The sequence below is a fragment of the Electrophorus electricus genome, chromosome 16 (assembly GCF_013358815.1).
Source record: "Electrophorus electricus isolate fEleEle1 chromosome 16, fEleEle1.pri, whole genome shotgun sequence".
In the NCBI taxonomy this organism is placed as follows: domain Eukaryota; kingdom Metazoa; phylum Chordata; class Actinopteri; order Gymnotiformes; family Gymnotidae; genus Electrophorus; species Electrophorus electricus.
In genome coordinates, this window is record NC_049550.1 from 8,153,816 (window position 1) to 8,166,375 (window position 12,560).

At 44.0% G+C, this 12,560-nt stretch overlaps 2 protein-coding genes across 2 annotated transcripts in view; both read right to left on the minus strand.

Annotated features, from left to right (window-relative positions):
* Nucleotides 1–64: 64 nt before the first annotated feature.
* lrrc58a (leucine rich repeat containing 58a) lies at nt 65–3,664 on the minus strand. Its single transcript, XM_027010170.2, has 4 exons — nt 2,982–3,664; nt 1,973–2,101; nt 1,408–1,685; nt 65–1,112 (listed from the first exon to the last, which is right to left on the minus strand). Exons 1-4 carry the CDS (start codon nt 3,437–3,439, stop codon nt 868–870), a joined length of 1,110 nt encoding a protein of 369 aa, XP_026865971.2. The 5' UTR covers nt 3,440–3,664; the 3' UTR covers nt 65–867.
* Nucleotides 3,665–6,984: 3,320 nt separating this feature from the next.
* fstl1a (follistatin-like 1a) overlaps nt 6,985–12,560 on the minus strand; it is a 14,512-nt gene continuing 8,936 nt past the window's right edge. Inside the window, exons 7-11 of the mRNA XM_027010167.2 lie at nt 10,309–10,427; nt 8,320–8,432; nt 7,923–8,033; nt 7,677–7,777; nt 6,985–7,522 (exon numbers count right to left, since the gene is read on the minus strand). Coding sequence (XP_026865968.2) covers nt 7,481–7,522; nt 7,677–7,777; nt 7,923–8,033; nt 8,320–8,432; nt 10,309–10,427 — 486 coding nt within the window. The 3' untranslated portion in view covers nt 6,985–7,480. The remainder of the gene's footprint in view (nt 7,523–7,676; nt 7,778–7,922; nt 8,034–8,319; nt 8,433–10,308; nt 10,428–12,560) is intronic.

The following is a 12,560-nucleotide window of genomic DNA, read 5'->3' on the forward strand; positions in this document are numbered from 1 at the left end:
TAAAAGTATATAATAATATGTGGCAAGTGATGATATCTCCTGATAGCGTGATATGACATATAAAACACGCGTGCAAACAAGTTATTAACTGATACCTAGCTGAAGAAGTGCAGAATCTGTTTTATTATCAGTTTTACTGTGGAGTCGTTTACCTGCAAATTATAAGCAGACCCAATGAATATAGCATTACTATGTTAATCTGAAAACAGGTGAATGTATATTATATTCTCAAAAAATAAGAATGATGGTTCTTGAATCGGGCCAGTATCTGCAATCTTCATCTTCGCTGTAGCGTCTATATGTGATGGTAAAAGAAAGTCAGGAATGCTCTCAAACATAGTGGGTATCATATTTAGATGGACATCATGCTCGAGAGAGCACAATCATAACCCAAAGAAGAGAAGAAGAGGTGCTGCATAAACGCCTTACTTGAGGAGGGCATCAGCTCGCGTGCCAGGCCAAACGAGCTCAAAGCTTTAGAACTCAAAGCGCTCTGTTTTTCATGTTTTAAAAAAGCTTTGACATAGGTATAATGCTTGCAGAATAAGTCAACAAAGTCTGTGGACCTTGCACAGCATTTTGTTGGCAGCAACAACATGGAAAAAATTGAACAAAAAGGGCACAGTTAAAGAGTAACTATCAGTGTATACGGCCATGTGTTGATACTAAGATGGACAAAACTGGAATTAGTGGTAAATTGTCAACTGGGAGCTGTGTAATTACAATGAAAATGTTGATCTCTCGGTTTGCTGAAATGCAAGCCAACAGTGTTTAAAACGTTTTGTCCTAATGAAACAGTAAAGCAGACTCGTGCTTAACAAATGCTCTTGTAAAGGTTTCAGAGAGTCCCTGTAGACAGGCATGTCATCATGTCAGTAGTCCCAGACCAGCTTCCCCAAAACGATTACAAGACAGGGGCGATCCCAGCAGCACCCTCTGCAGCCTGGTTGCGGGCACGTCGCCCTCGCCCTCCGACTCGCCGTGGCTCTGTGGGTTGCAGCCGCAGGGAGAGGTGCATTCTGGGGAACAGAGGTAGTCCATGAGGGGCAGCCGGAACTTGCCACAGAAATCCACGAACTTGATGTGGCGCACGCACGAGTCGAAGTACACACCTGGAAGTGGGGTGACACAAACGTGGGCTGAGGGGGACAGCGAGACTCAGAGGCCACCTGATAGTTGGTTTTATGTAAGGCTGGCTTTTCCCAGACAGCTTTTCTTTAAGTGCCTCCCCACAATTGGAAAATGACAACAATGAATCTACACTCTACAGACTGTGACACAAAACACACAAGAGTCTGGAAGGTGGGCAATTTCATTTTCCTGAAAGGCTGCCAAGTCTGTATATTTAACAGATTCGGGTTAAGGCCTTAAGTGTGCAGAACGCGATCCCTGATTTGGCTCTCTGACCTGCACATTTGGGATTGGGGCACTTGCTGGCCGTGTCCAGGTAGTGGGACAGGCTGGCCGGAAGGTCACTCGGCAGGTACAGAACGTTCCGGGACTTGATGGTTCGTCCGGCCAGCTCAAGCAGGGACGGCGGATTGTAGGTCATGTCCTTGACAAAGCGCACTACCAGCGGGTTGCCCCGGAGGCTGAGCTCCTGCAGATGTACCAGGCTGAGGATTTCCCGAGGGAGGAATTTCAGGAGGTTGTTATGGAGACTGAGAGACAGCAAGGAATGCAGCCTGAAAGGTTGAGAAAGTATCTTGGTATTTTTAATGATCCGTTCAGTGTTTTATAATACTTTTCAAACAAAATTGCTGAACCTATAATAGATTTTCTAATTGTACAGATCATTATGTCATTTGAATATATAGCAAAATATGAATGGTCGTCCTTGGGTGCAAATCAAATGTATTGGAATCACAGGAAACAAATCTTGCCAACCGTATGATGTGACGTCTCACTCGACATGATCCAGGCTCATTCTGTTCGGTGGACCGCGTCAAAATCTCCACCTTGGGGGCGTTACCTGCTGAGCTGAGGTGGGACGCTCTGGATGCAGTTGTCGCACAGCACCAGACACCTCAGTTGCCCCAGGTTGGCCAGCTCGGGCGGGATGGAGGAGATCATGTTCCCGCCCAGATACAGCATCTCCAGCCTGTGGTGCACCGAGTCCGAGCTCCCAGGCCATTATACGAGACCACCAGGGAGAGACGCGGCTACGTTAGGTCTGTTTAACAAATCACTGTGAACACACTAGAAGTGCTAGAGATCAGACGGAAGGGCAGAAGAGTGCACACTCAGCACCTGAAAGCAAACGAGTCAAAATTCAGGCAAGATGTAATGTGTTGAAATTCTCAGGTCTAATTACAGATCGCCGCTTGCAATATTTCCTCTGCTCTTTTACTGAGTTTACGGTGTCGGTGGCTGATTTTATTTTAAAAAATATAGAATACTGCACTACCAAAATATTACTACGTTTGATTGTGATGTGACAGTGTGGCCAAAGTGACACATTAATGATGCCTGAATGGACAGGATCCCTAACAAGTATATGGGAGCTGAGAGGTGTGACAGGGCCCATTTGTTGAGCAGCATTGTAATGTCTGAAACGTGTTGATTTTGAGCGCTAAAGGGACACGCGGTGTCTATCGGATTGTTTTGCTTGCAGAGGGCAATGTTGTCATAAAGTCTAACCAAAAACCCAGTGAATGCAGAAATAATACTCCTACTCTAAACTGGTAGGACAAATATGGCACCTGGCTGGTAATAGCAGTGGATAAGGTCATTTCTTTAACCCCTACAGCTTGGACTTGAGTCCAAATCCCAGTTGTGCCCCAGACTGTGTGAAAAAGACTAGGCTGCAGCAAGGCCTGTCATGCCTGTGTATCTACTCGACTTATCAGAAGAAAATTAGAGACTTACATGTGGAAAAAAATAAAGCACTATCGATCTTTGCCCCAGAATGTTTATTTGTCTGTTTGTTTAGCATACTGGTACCGATGTCACCCAAAAGCCGAGGCTTGAACTCTACCTACCTTGTCAGGTGCTCTATTTCTGCGGGGATGCCTTTTAATCGGTTTCCACCCAGAGACAGGGACTGTAGGCGGCTAAGTTTCAGAAACTGCACTGGAATCTCTCTAAAGCGGTTCCCACTGAAGTTTAGCGTCTGGAGGTTTTGCATGGACCCGAAAAATTTGGGAAACGACGTTTCATCCAAGTTGTTATTTTTCGCAACGAATGTTTTTAGGTTTGTCAATCGTGTTATGTCATCCGACAGGACTGAAATCGCGTTGTTGCTTATATCCAGATATTCCAAGTTGGGAAGCAGACAGACAGAGCTCGGGAAAAATGCGATGCTGTTGTAAGTGAGGTAAAGCCGCTGAACCCGATTCCTTTGGCCGTCTTCAATCTGGTCCAGGTTCAGCTCGAATAAATGTAGACGCGACAGGTTTAAAACCTGGTTTCCCTCGTTATTTGTGTGGAGAACCTCCATATGTAAAGCGTAACAAAACGCCAAAGGATATCGGTTACCGTTGTCAGCGATGAGGTTGGAAGATGCAGCCGCACCGAAACATCTCACAAGCCGAAGGTGCGGTTATTACAGGTGAGAATTTTTTTTAAAAAATACTGCTTATCGGTCAGATCGTAAAGCTGGAAAGACCTGCTTGCTCGAGTTTTTTATTCAACATTTCGGTAGAGCGATCGCAGAAGGAGGCAATTTATACCGCCTATTGACACCTCTCAGCACTTAGGAGTTCGACTGCCAGATCAAATACATCCGTTCGCGCTGACCCAGCCTTTCAGCGGTCAACATGACTTCGTGTAGCTTTCCACTACTGGAAACGCATAAGGTTACAAACTATGGATTTATTAACTGTTTTTTTTTTTGTTGTTGTTGTTTTTTGTTTTTTTTACATTTACCTTTTATCCAAAGCAACTTACAATTATGACTGAGTACAACTTGAGCAATTGAGGGTTAATTGCCCAAAAGCAGCAAGCAACTGCCCAAAAGCAGTTCTACTACCGGTGACTGCTATGTTCAGGGTAGCATGTCATAGATTACTATGCACAACTCGCTCTACATATGCCCAGTACTGTGTACTGTACTAAATAATTGCACTGTCAACTCATTTTGTATTTGTCCTGTCCTGTATTTATTATTGTTTATTTAATGACATTTTGCACTATATTGGACTGTATGCACTTGTGTAGCATGTTGTCTGTGGTCCTGGAGGAACATTGTCTCGTTTTGTTGTGTATTTGTATATAGCTGAAATGACAATAAAACCTCTTTGAACTTGACAGTGGTGGGGCTTGAACCAGCAACCTTCCAATTACAAGTCAAGTTCATTAACCACTTAGCTACCACTGTCTTGTTTATGCTGGGTTTTGTGAGTATCTACTGATTGAAATTGTAATCAATAAATATGTATACTGGTCAGTGATTTTGTTACAGAACTCAGTTTACTGACCAGAGTATGTCAAGTGTGCTGTAAGACAACCAACCAAAATTAATGGGTAAACGCAGGCTAAACCAAAATGTCACACAGAACACAAGGGAAATAGGCTACACTGAGGTACTCTGAGCTTGAGCACTTCCACGACTGGTCCTTGGCCAAATTTTTAGTTCAAAATTGTAGTGAAACCACAGCTATGATTAAATGTAGTTTGAGAGTCCCATTGCCTTGATATCCATTTTCTCACAACCCCAGCAGATTATGATTTTCAAACTGCAAGAGCATTAACTGATCATTCTTTAGCAGTGGACCACACAGTTTATCTCGTGCATAGCACTATGAAGATAACAAGAGTCAATGGGTTTAATTTCAAGAGGGCAATATACCATAAAGAGTGACCCAATAAAGACCTTAACACACTGAGCTTCTCCGATTAGAAACAATGTTATCTTGATAGTGTTTTTAGGTTTGGGCTTTTTTTTTTCCATGTCCTTAATTCATTCATTAAAATGATTTTATGATTCTTGTATCTGCACCAAGAGATGTTTGATGTCCACCAGTTCATCAGTCCAACTGCACTTTCTGATAACTTCCCATTCATTCTGAAACTCACACTTAAAACCATAAAACAATATCAAAGTTAATAGAGAGAATGTCCATCACAGTCTCAGTGCACCCTACCTAAGCATCCTATCCAGGCACCTCACCCAGCCGGCTTCCGACTTTATACCCCTTTTCCCGCCAGAGCACTGCTGTTTATGGTGCTCAAGGTCTTTTCACACCTGTTCAAGATAGCTAAGCTATCATTGTGGATGGTGGATCAGTAGACCCTTGTGAGCTGTGGGCCAGCTTGCCCTCATCTGAACCAAAGACCTTGCATTGAGAGCTGTATCCATGACAGAGCATACATCAAAGAGGACTTTCATTTTCTTCCTTTTCCTTCCCAGAACCAATCCCAAGTGATGTTCACTGGTCTTGTATGACCAGGCGTGGAACTGTGCCACTATTTCTAGCTGAGCTTTGAACATCCTACAAGTACCATTGCCATTGTACCTGGAGAGGCAGACAGGCAACATGAACAGTGATAGTGTCTATACCTGCTTGGGGTAATGTGTCCTGGAGCACCATCATAGCAGGCTCTGCCAATGATCACCTACAGTATTCTTGGAAATCTACCTTCTTACAAGCTTGTTGTTTAGCCATTTAATGCAGTAAGGTGTGGTTGGACGTGTTTAATGTACCAGAGGTACTGTGGTTGACTCTTGAAAATGTGCTGCATGATTCCTTGGAAATGTTTAGCCTAAGCAGAGTGGGGAATCTATGGAAGCAGCAGGTTCACAGCTGCTTGTGCCTTAGCGAGTGAAACCAGAAATGAAAAAGACCAGAAACTGTGTAGGAGTTATTTATTAAATGTAAAATGATACGTTTAGGTTTTTAGAAATACTACTTTTGTGAAGGCTTTTTTGCATAGTTGGTCATAGTTGGTGTGACACCCACACACACCCACTGAAGTTTCACTATAGCTGCCAACTGAATGGAAAATGAGTGACATTATTAGTTAATTTATTCTTGGGTTTTGTTTTGTTTTTGTTTTTTTAAACATTAATGTTACTTGAGAAATATACTGTAAGGGTTGGCACCAGGCTGAGGCCCCCTCCGGCCACCAGAGGGAGGCCTCGAGTCAACTACACCACTAATCAGGCTTAACACCCAACAGCTGGGCTAGGCCTATATAAGCCCAGTGAGGCAGTCATTCAGTGTTGGGTCTTTGCCAAAGTTTTGAGCTGAGCTCCTAGCTGGTAACGTCAAGTATTGAGGTCTGTGAGCCCTTGTGCCACACCTCACTTCTGTGCTGTGAGGGTGTTTTTACACGTCCCCTCTTCTCTCCAGTTTTCCCTCTTGAGTCTGTCTCTCTCCTGAGGCTTCCTTTAGCCATTCAAGTTCCTCCCCGTTTTCTGGTTTTGTTTGGGAAGCTTTAGTTCGGTTTTCCTCAGTGTAGCAGGATTACCATTTCCTCCCATGGCATGCTTTGTTCTCCCCTTTTCCACACTTGCGTGGTTAGTTTTTGTTTTACCTGATCCAAGATCTAACTGTTCTGCACACGGGCCTGTCATTGTTGGAATGTGGTTGCTCACCCAGTAGGCTGTTGGTGTTGTCACCTAGTTGACCTGGGTTTGAGCCCACCTTACATATCCAATGTTCTTTTTTGCATGCTGTTGCCCGCCACTGTTGCTTGAATGTGCCGGCGTGGCTTCTTGGTGTAGGGGTGTCTCCTCCACAAATAATTAAAATACCGTTAATATATTTTTCTACACATGCCTACCACTTTGTCTCAACCCATTCTACACACAATTTGTGTTTTTACATTTTACATTTAAACAACTGGGCTTTGGCTGAAGCTGTGGGAGTGTGCTTACACTTTGCCTACAAAGCCACAAGAATTGTTAAATGTACTTCCTTTGGCTTGATATCAATTTTCTCATGACGGCAGCAGATTTTTCTGCTTATCGATCTGCAGTACCATCCACTGATAACTCAGCAGTAGATTGCATAGTCTATTTAGTGCATATGACTATCAAGATAACAAGAGTCAGTGAGTTTTATTGCAAGAGGGCAATATACCATAAAGAGTGACCCGATAAATATCTTAACACATATCTGACACTGTACATACTGACCGTCTCAGATTAGGAACAACGATATCTTGATAATGGCTGTAGGTTTGCTCTTGTTTTCCATGTATTATGATTTTGTTTCCTGTATCTGCACCAAGAGATGTTTGATGTCCACCAGTTCGTCAGCCCAACCGCGCGTTCTGATAACTTCCCATTCATTCTGAAGCTCACACTTAAAACCGTAAAACCATGTCAAAGTGAACAGAGAGCATGTCCGTCACAGTCTCAACATTAAAACCATCCACCCAAACAACACTCACATAAAATGAGAAGGATTAACACAGTGATATATAAGACGACGTGAGGAAAGAACGTCTCATCATGACTGTCAGTACGAATCCAGTACCACTGTAGACTGAGGAGAAGCAGTAAGCTGGATCCATGCGCTGTCATCCTCCTTCCTTAAACCTCTTTGGTGCTCCCTTTTATCTTCTCTACAGTCTCCTGAAGTAGGACAACATACTGATGAAACGTTTGCTTAAGAGCACAGTTAATAAATCATGTCTCAGGGAGTCTCCCGGCCCACGAATGATGCCAGGTCTGTTGTGACTTAACTGCCATGTAGTCAGAGATACTTCTGAAGCTACGCGGTACTGACCTGATGTTTGTTCAGCTCTGCCACTCTGCGCGTCCACTCCTCTTCTGTCGTCTCCCGGTCTGCATCTTCTGCCTCCTCCAGAGCAGACAGCTTCTCTGAACCTGGCAAGGAAAAGACAGATGTGCAGACGAACAGACGATCAAGGCAGGTGAGCTGGCAGATGCACAGAGAGTCGCAATATGGGGAAAAAAACTCTCCCATAGTAGAGAGAAGACGGCGAACTGGGCTCCGCCAGTTTCCACTGACCGTCGCAGGCGACGGCGGTGCAGACCCAGTTCCCGCAGGCGCACACGCAACGGTTGCAGTTCATCTGCGTCTCTGCTCCATCCTCGTACGTCTCGTCCTCCAGAGCACACTCTGCGTGTGGCGAAGCAAAATGACAACAGCAACAGCTATTGTTTCATTCAAGCGTCAACGCTCAGAGAGTCTTTTAGAGACAGCGGACTCCATTCACCTCTCTGGAGAGCCATGCCGGAATGTAAAACTGTCTCTTCGCAACTGAGACGTGACTCTGGCTATGTAGTAGATCATGCAGGCATGGCTGGTGGGCTAGCTAGCTAAGGTGCTTGGCTAACTCCGGGTCCTTAAACGGGATCGGTCCTAACAGAATGTTCAGCAGGTGGAGAGTTGGTGGGTAGCTTACTCTTCTCTGGAGGGTTAAAGCCAGGCTTGAGGCAGCTGAGGAACTCATCAAAATCCAGCTTCCAGTCAGCATTCTCATCGGAGAGGTCAATGAGGGCATCCACACAGAGACTCCTACACAGACACACACACACACAAAGACACACACACACATTATTTGCACCATGTTCTTTGGATCATATTTATGAAGCTTTTCAGTGAAAGGTGGGGGGGGGGGGGTGTCACAAAGCTAGTCTTTGTGTATTTACATTTAGAGTATTTAACAGAAGTTCTTGTCCAGAGAGATCAAGTAATTGTTGACTTCTTACAGAATTGTTTACTTCATAAACTAATGATGGTAGTAACATGTAGTGACATGGTGGAGGCATGGTAGTGACATGGTACTGACATGATAGTGAAATGGCAGTGATATAGTAGTAGTGGCATGGTAGTGACATGGCAGTGATAGGGTAGTAGTGACATGGTGGTGACATGGTAGTAGTGACATGGTGGTGATATGGTAGTAGTGATATGGTATTAGTGACATGGTGGTGATATGGCAGTGATATGGTAGTAGTGACATGGTGGTGATATGGTAGTAGTGACATGGTGGTGACATGGTAGTAGTGACATGGCAGTGATATGGTAGTAGTGACATGGCAGTGATATGGTAGTAGTGACATGGTGGTGACATGGTGGTGATATGGTAGTAGTGACATGGTGGTGACATGGTAGTAGTGATATGGTAGTAGTGACATGGTGGTGACATGGTGGTGACATGGTAGTGCATGTTGAACTGGCAGACATTCATAAGATAGCATTGCTGGGGTTCTGCATTAATGTCTCTACTGGTCTGACTGATGTCCTTAAATCTGAAAGATTTAGACTGAAATATAGGCCAAGGACTCTAAATGTAAACATGTGTGCTTCTTATAAAATAAGTAGCACTCGTTTAACCCATCATAACCCTTTTTTTTTTTTTTTTAAGAAAAGCTTATAGTGTTTTGTGAAACTCAGAAATGCTACAAGAAAAAAAAACTGTCACCCCTTATACATTCTATTAGGTTAAGGAATTATTGTGGTGATTTACAAATGGTTACTGTAGCACAGTAATTGGACCTATTTCTAAAATTCACATATTTTCTGAAAGAGTTTTTGATGGTTTATAGGATTAGCTCACTGGGCTGCGTTTAAGACCAGCGAGACTACAGGAATGGCCCCTACATCAAGGCTGCGTGCTAAGAAATCCGCAATCCAAATTAAATCTTCTACCACTGAAACGTCCATATATGGGAAACTGGCGCTGGTTTAACATAATCCATGCTAAAGATTAAGGAATGGAGCTGTTTTCTTCATAACAATGCACCAAAACCTGAAGGGCGCTATTAAACGTCTGCATTGACTGATACAGCAATATAGAAGAATGAACAACAATAATGGTGTAGGAAATGAACTAATGTAAACACCGAATTTAGAGTTTCAGGACCACATGTGAAATTCATCTGAAAATTGTAAGTTACAGTGTTAATCCTGTAATAAATATAACAGGATTGGTCCGATTATTTATTTATTATTATTTTTAAATAGCTTTCACTGAAATAATAAACCAAACCCGCCACTTCCCTCCCACGTTTTCTCAGGACGTTGGATTTCTCTCGTTTCTAGCTCTACGTTCTCAAAAAGCAGTTTTACAAGGTCAAAATCCCCCATGTGAGACATAAGGAAAGCGGTTGAGGGGAGGCCCCATCAGAGAGCATTCCAAAATATTGAAGTGACCTGGTGACTCGTGAGTGGGTGTGGCCAAAATACACCAGTCCGGCAGAGAGTAAACCCTGTACTCCGAAATTTTAAACATGTTTCTGTGATAAGGCCAAGGTGTTGTAGTGACCTGACCACAGCAGGTGATGCAATGTTAGAGCTGTCTGACATGAAAGTAGTGGTGAGAATAGAGTGAAAGTTTGTGCGGGTGTGTGTGTGTGTGTGTGTTTGTGTGTGTGTGTGTGTGTGTTACCTCAGCAGCTGGTCATTCTCCCTGTCTGCAGAGGAGGAGATATTGATGGCTGTATCGTTGTGCTGGACCAGCCTGAGAAGCTCTGTGGAGTCCAGTTGCCCGTCTCCATTGTCGTAGCTCTGCGGCAAGACACAAGGACAGTACACTTCACACAGGGACAGTACACTTCACACAGGGACAGTACACTTCACACAGGGACGGTATACTTCACTCAAGGACAGTACACTTCACACAGGGACAGTACACTACACGCAGGAGCAGTACACTCACACTCTCTTGCTTTGCCTAGTCATACTGTCATTTTACACCTCTAATTAATAAATTGCCTTCACTCTTGCTTAAAGCCTAAAAATCTTCTCCAAAAGCTGTGCTGAGTCACTTGCACTATGGATGTTCTTGCTCTGTGTCTCTTAGCGGGAAGTGTGCTGTTCTTGGCCTGTGTCTGTTATGTGTCTGTTTTACTGTTTATCAAATGGACTAAGCGACGCCTGGCTGTCAGAAATCACTTGGCCACAACAGCAACACCTGGTGGTTAAGCAGTAAAGCTCTTAATAGTAACTTTGTGGTTATGGAGGGTGAAATGCACATTACAAAGAGTACACTAGTGGAGAATAATGTTGTTACTCAGGAAAACTCTGTGTGTGGTTGTGTGTGTGTGTCAGTGCAGAAGAAAGCACCTTGACCTACATTCCTACGTTTGTTAGATATCTATGGCAAGGAACTGAACTCTCTCACTCAACTTTTCCTAATTTCTGAGCTTTTAACAAACTCTAGTTCCTCTACCTGACAACTTGATCCTGCCCCCACTCTTCTTAAGAATTCTTCTGCTATTTCTGCTCCCTTCTGTCATCTCATTAATGCATCCCTTACTTCAGGTTATGTTCTTTCAGCTCTTAAAAAACCTGGACTAAATATTGCACTTCTTGGTAATTACTGGCGCATTTTCAATCTCCCCTTTCTAGCCAAGATATTAGAAAAAGGTGTAGCCACTCAACTGCAGTCTGTCTTAAATACACAGGCTCCATTTGAACCTTTCCTTTGGTTTCTTTTATATGCGCAGCACTGAGACAGCCCTGAGACAGCTCTGAGACAGCCCCGAGACAGCCCTGAGACAGCCCAGAGACAGCACCGAGACAGCTCCGAGACAGCTCTGAGACAGCACTGAGACAGCTCCGAGACAGCCCCGAGACAGCTCTGAGACAGCCCCGAGACAGCACTGAGACAGCCCCGAGACAGCCGAGACAGCTCCGAGACAGCTCCGAGACAGCCCCGAGACACCACTGAGACAGCCCTGAGACAGCACTGAGACAGCCCCGAGACAGCACTGAGACAGCCCTCTTACAGATCTTCTCTCCACTGATTCTGGTGAACTGAGTATTCTCCTCCTTCTAGATTTAAGTCCCGCATTTGACACAACTAACCATAACATACTCACTCATCACCCGCCTCTCAACCTTTACTAACACGGTTCTTGACTGGTTCACGTCATATATTTCAGATAGAACACATTTTATTGTTTTTGGTAAACACAAATCTCACACTGATTCCGTCACTCCAGGTGTTTCCCAGGGATCAGTCCTTGGCCCACTCCTGTTCATCATCTATATGCCACCCCTTGGTCAGATTATCCGCAGGCATGGTCTTCCTTTCCACTCTTACTGATGACACTCAGATTTATATTAACACCAAGGCTACCACCTCCTGTTTTACTCTCTTGCATCCAAGATCTCAAGCAGTAGATGAACATAAACTTCTTAAAACTAAACACTGACAAAACAGAAGTTCTACTTATTGGCTCGAAATCCAAAATCTCCAAATTCTCCAATTTTAAATTCATTCCGGATGGTGTCTCAGTCAAATCGGGTTAGAATCCCTGGTTCACGCCTCCCGCCATGACCGCTTTAACTCTAACATTGGCGTCCCAAACGAAACCACCTGTTCACTTCGATCCGTACGCTTTGGTCCACTGATGCAGGTACCCTTTCCGGCCCAAAGTTCAGACCGATGTCTGTAGGAGGCAGATGCTTTGGTGTCATGGAACACTCTACCTCAATCTCCCCGTCTCTTCTCTTCACTTCCCTCTTTCAAATCACAACTTCATACATACCTCTTTTCTCAACATTTCTCATAACTTCTCTTCCTGTTCGTAATTGTTAATTAATGTGCCAATTAATGTTTTGGGGGGGGGGGTTTCTCTCCGTCTTTATTGTTACTGTAAAGCGAACTTGAGTCTGTGATAGGAACTGTATAAA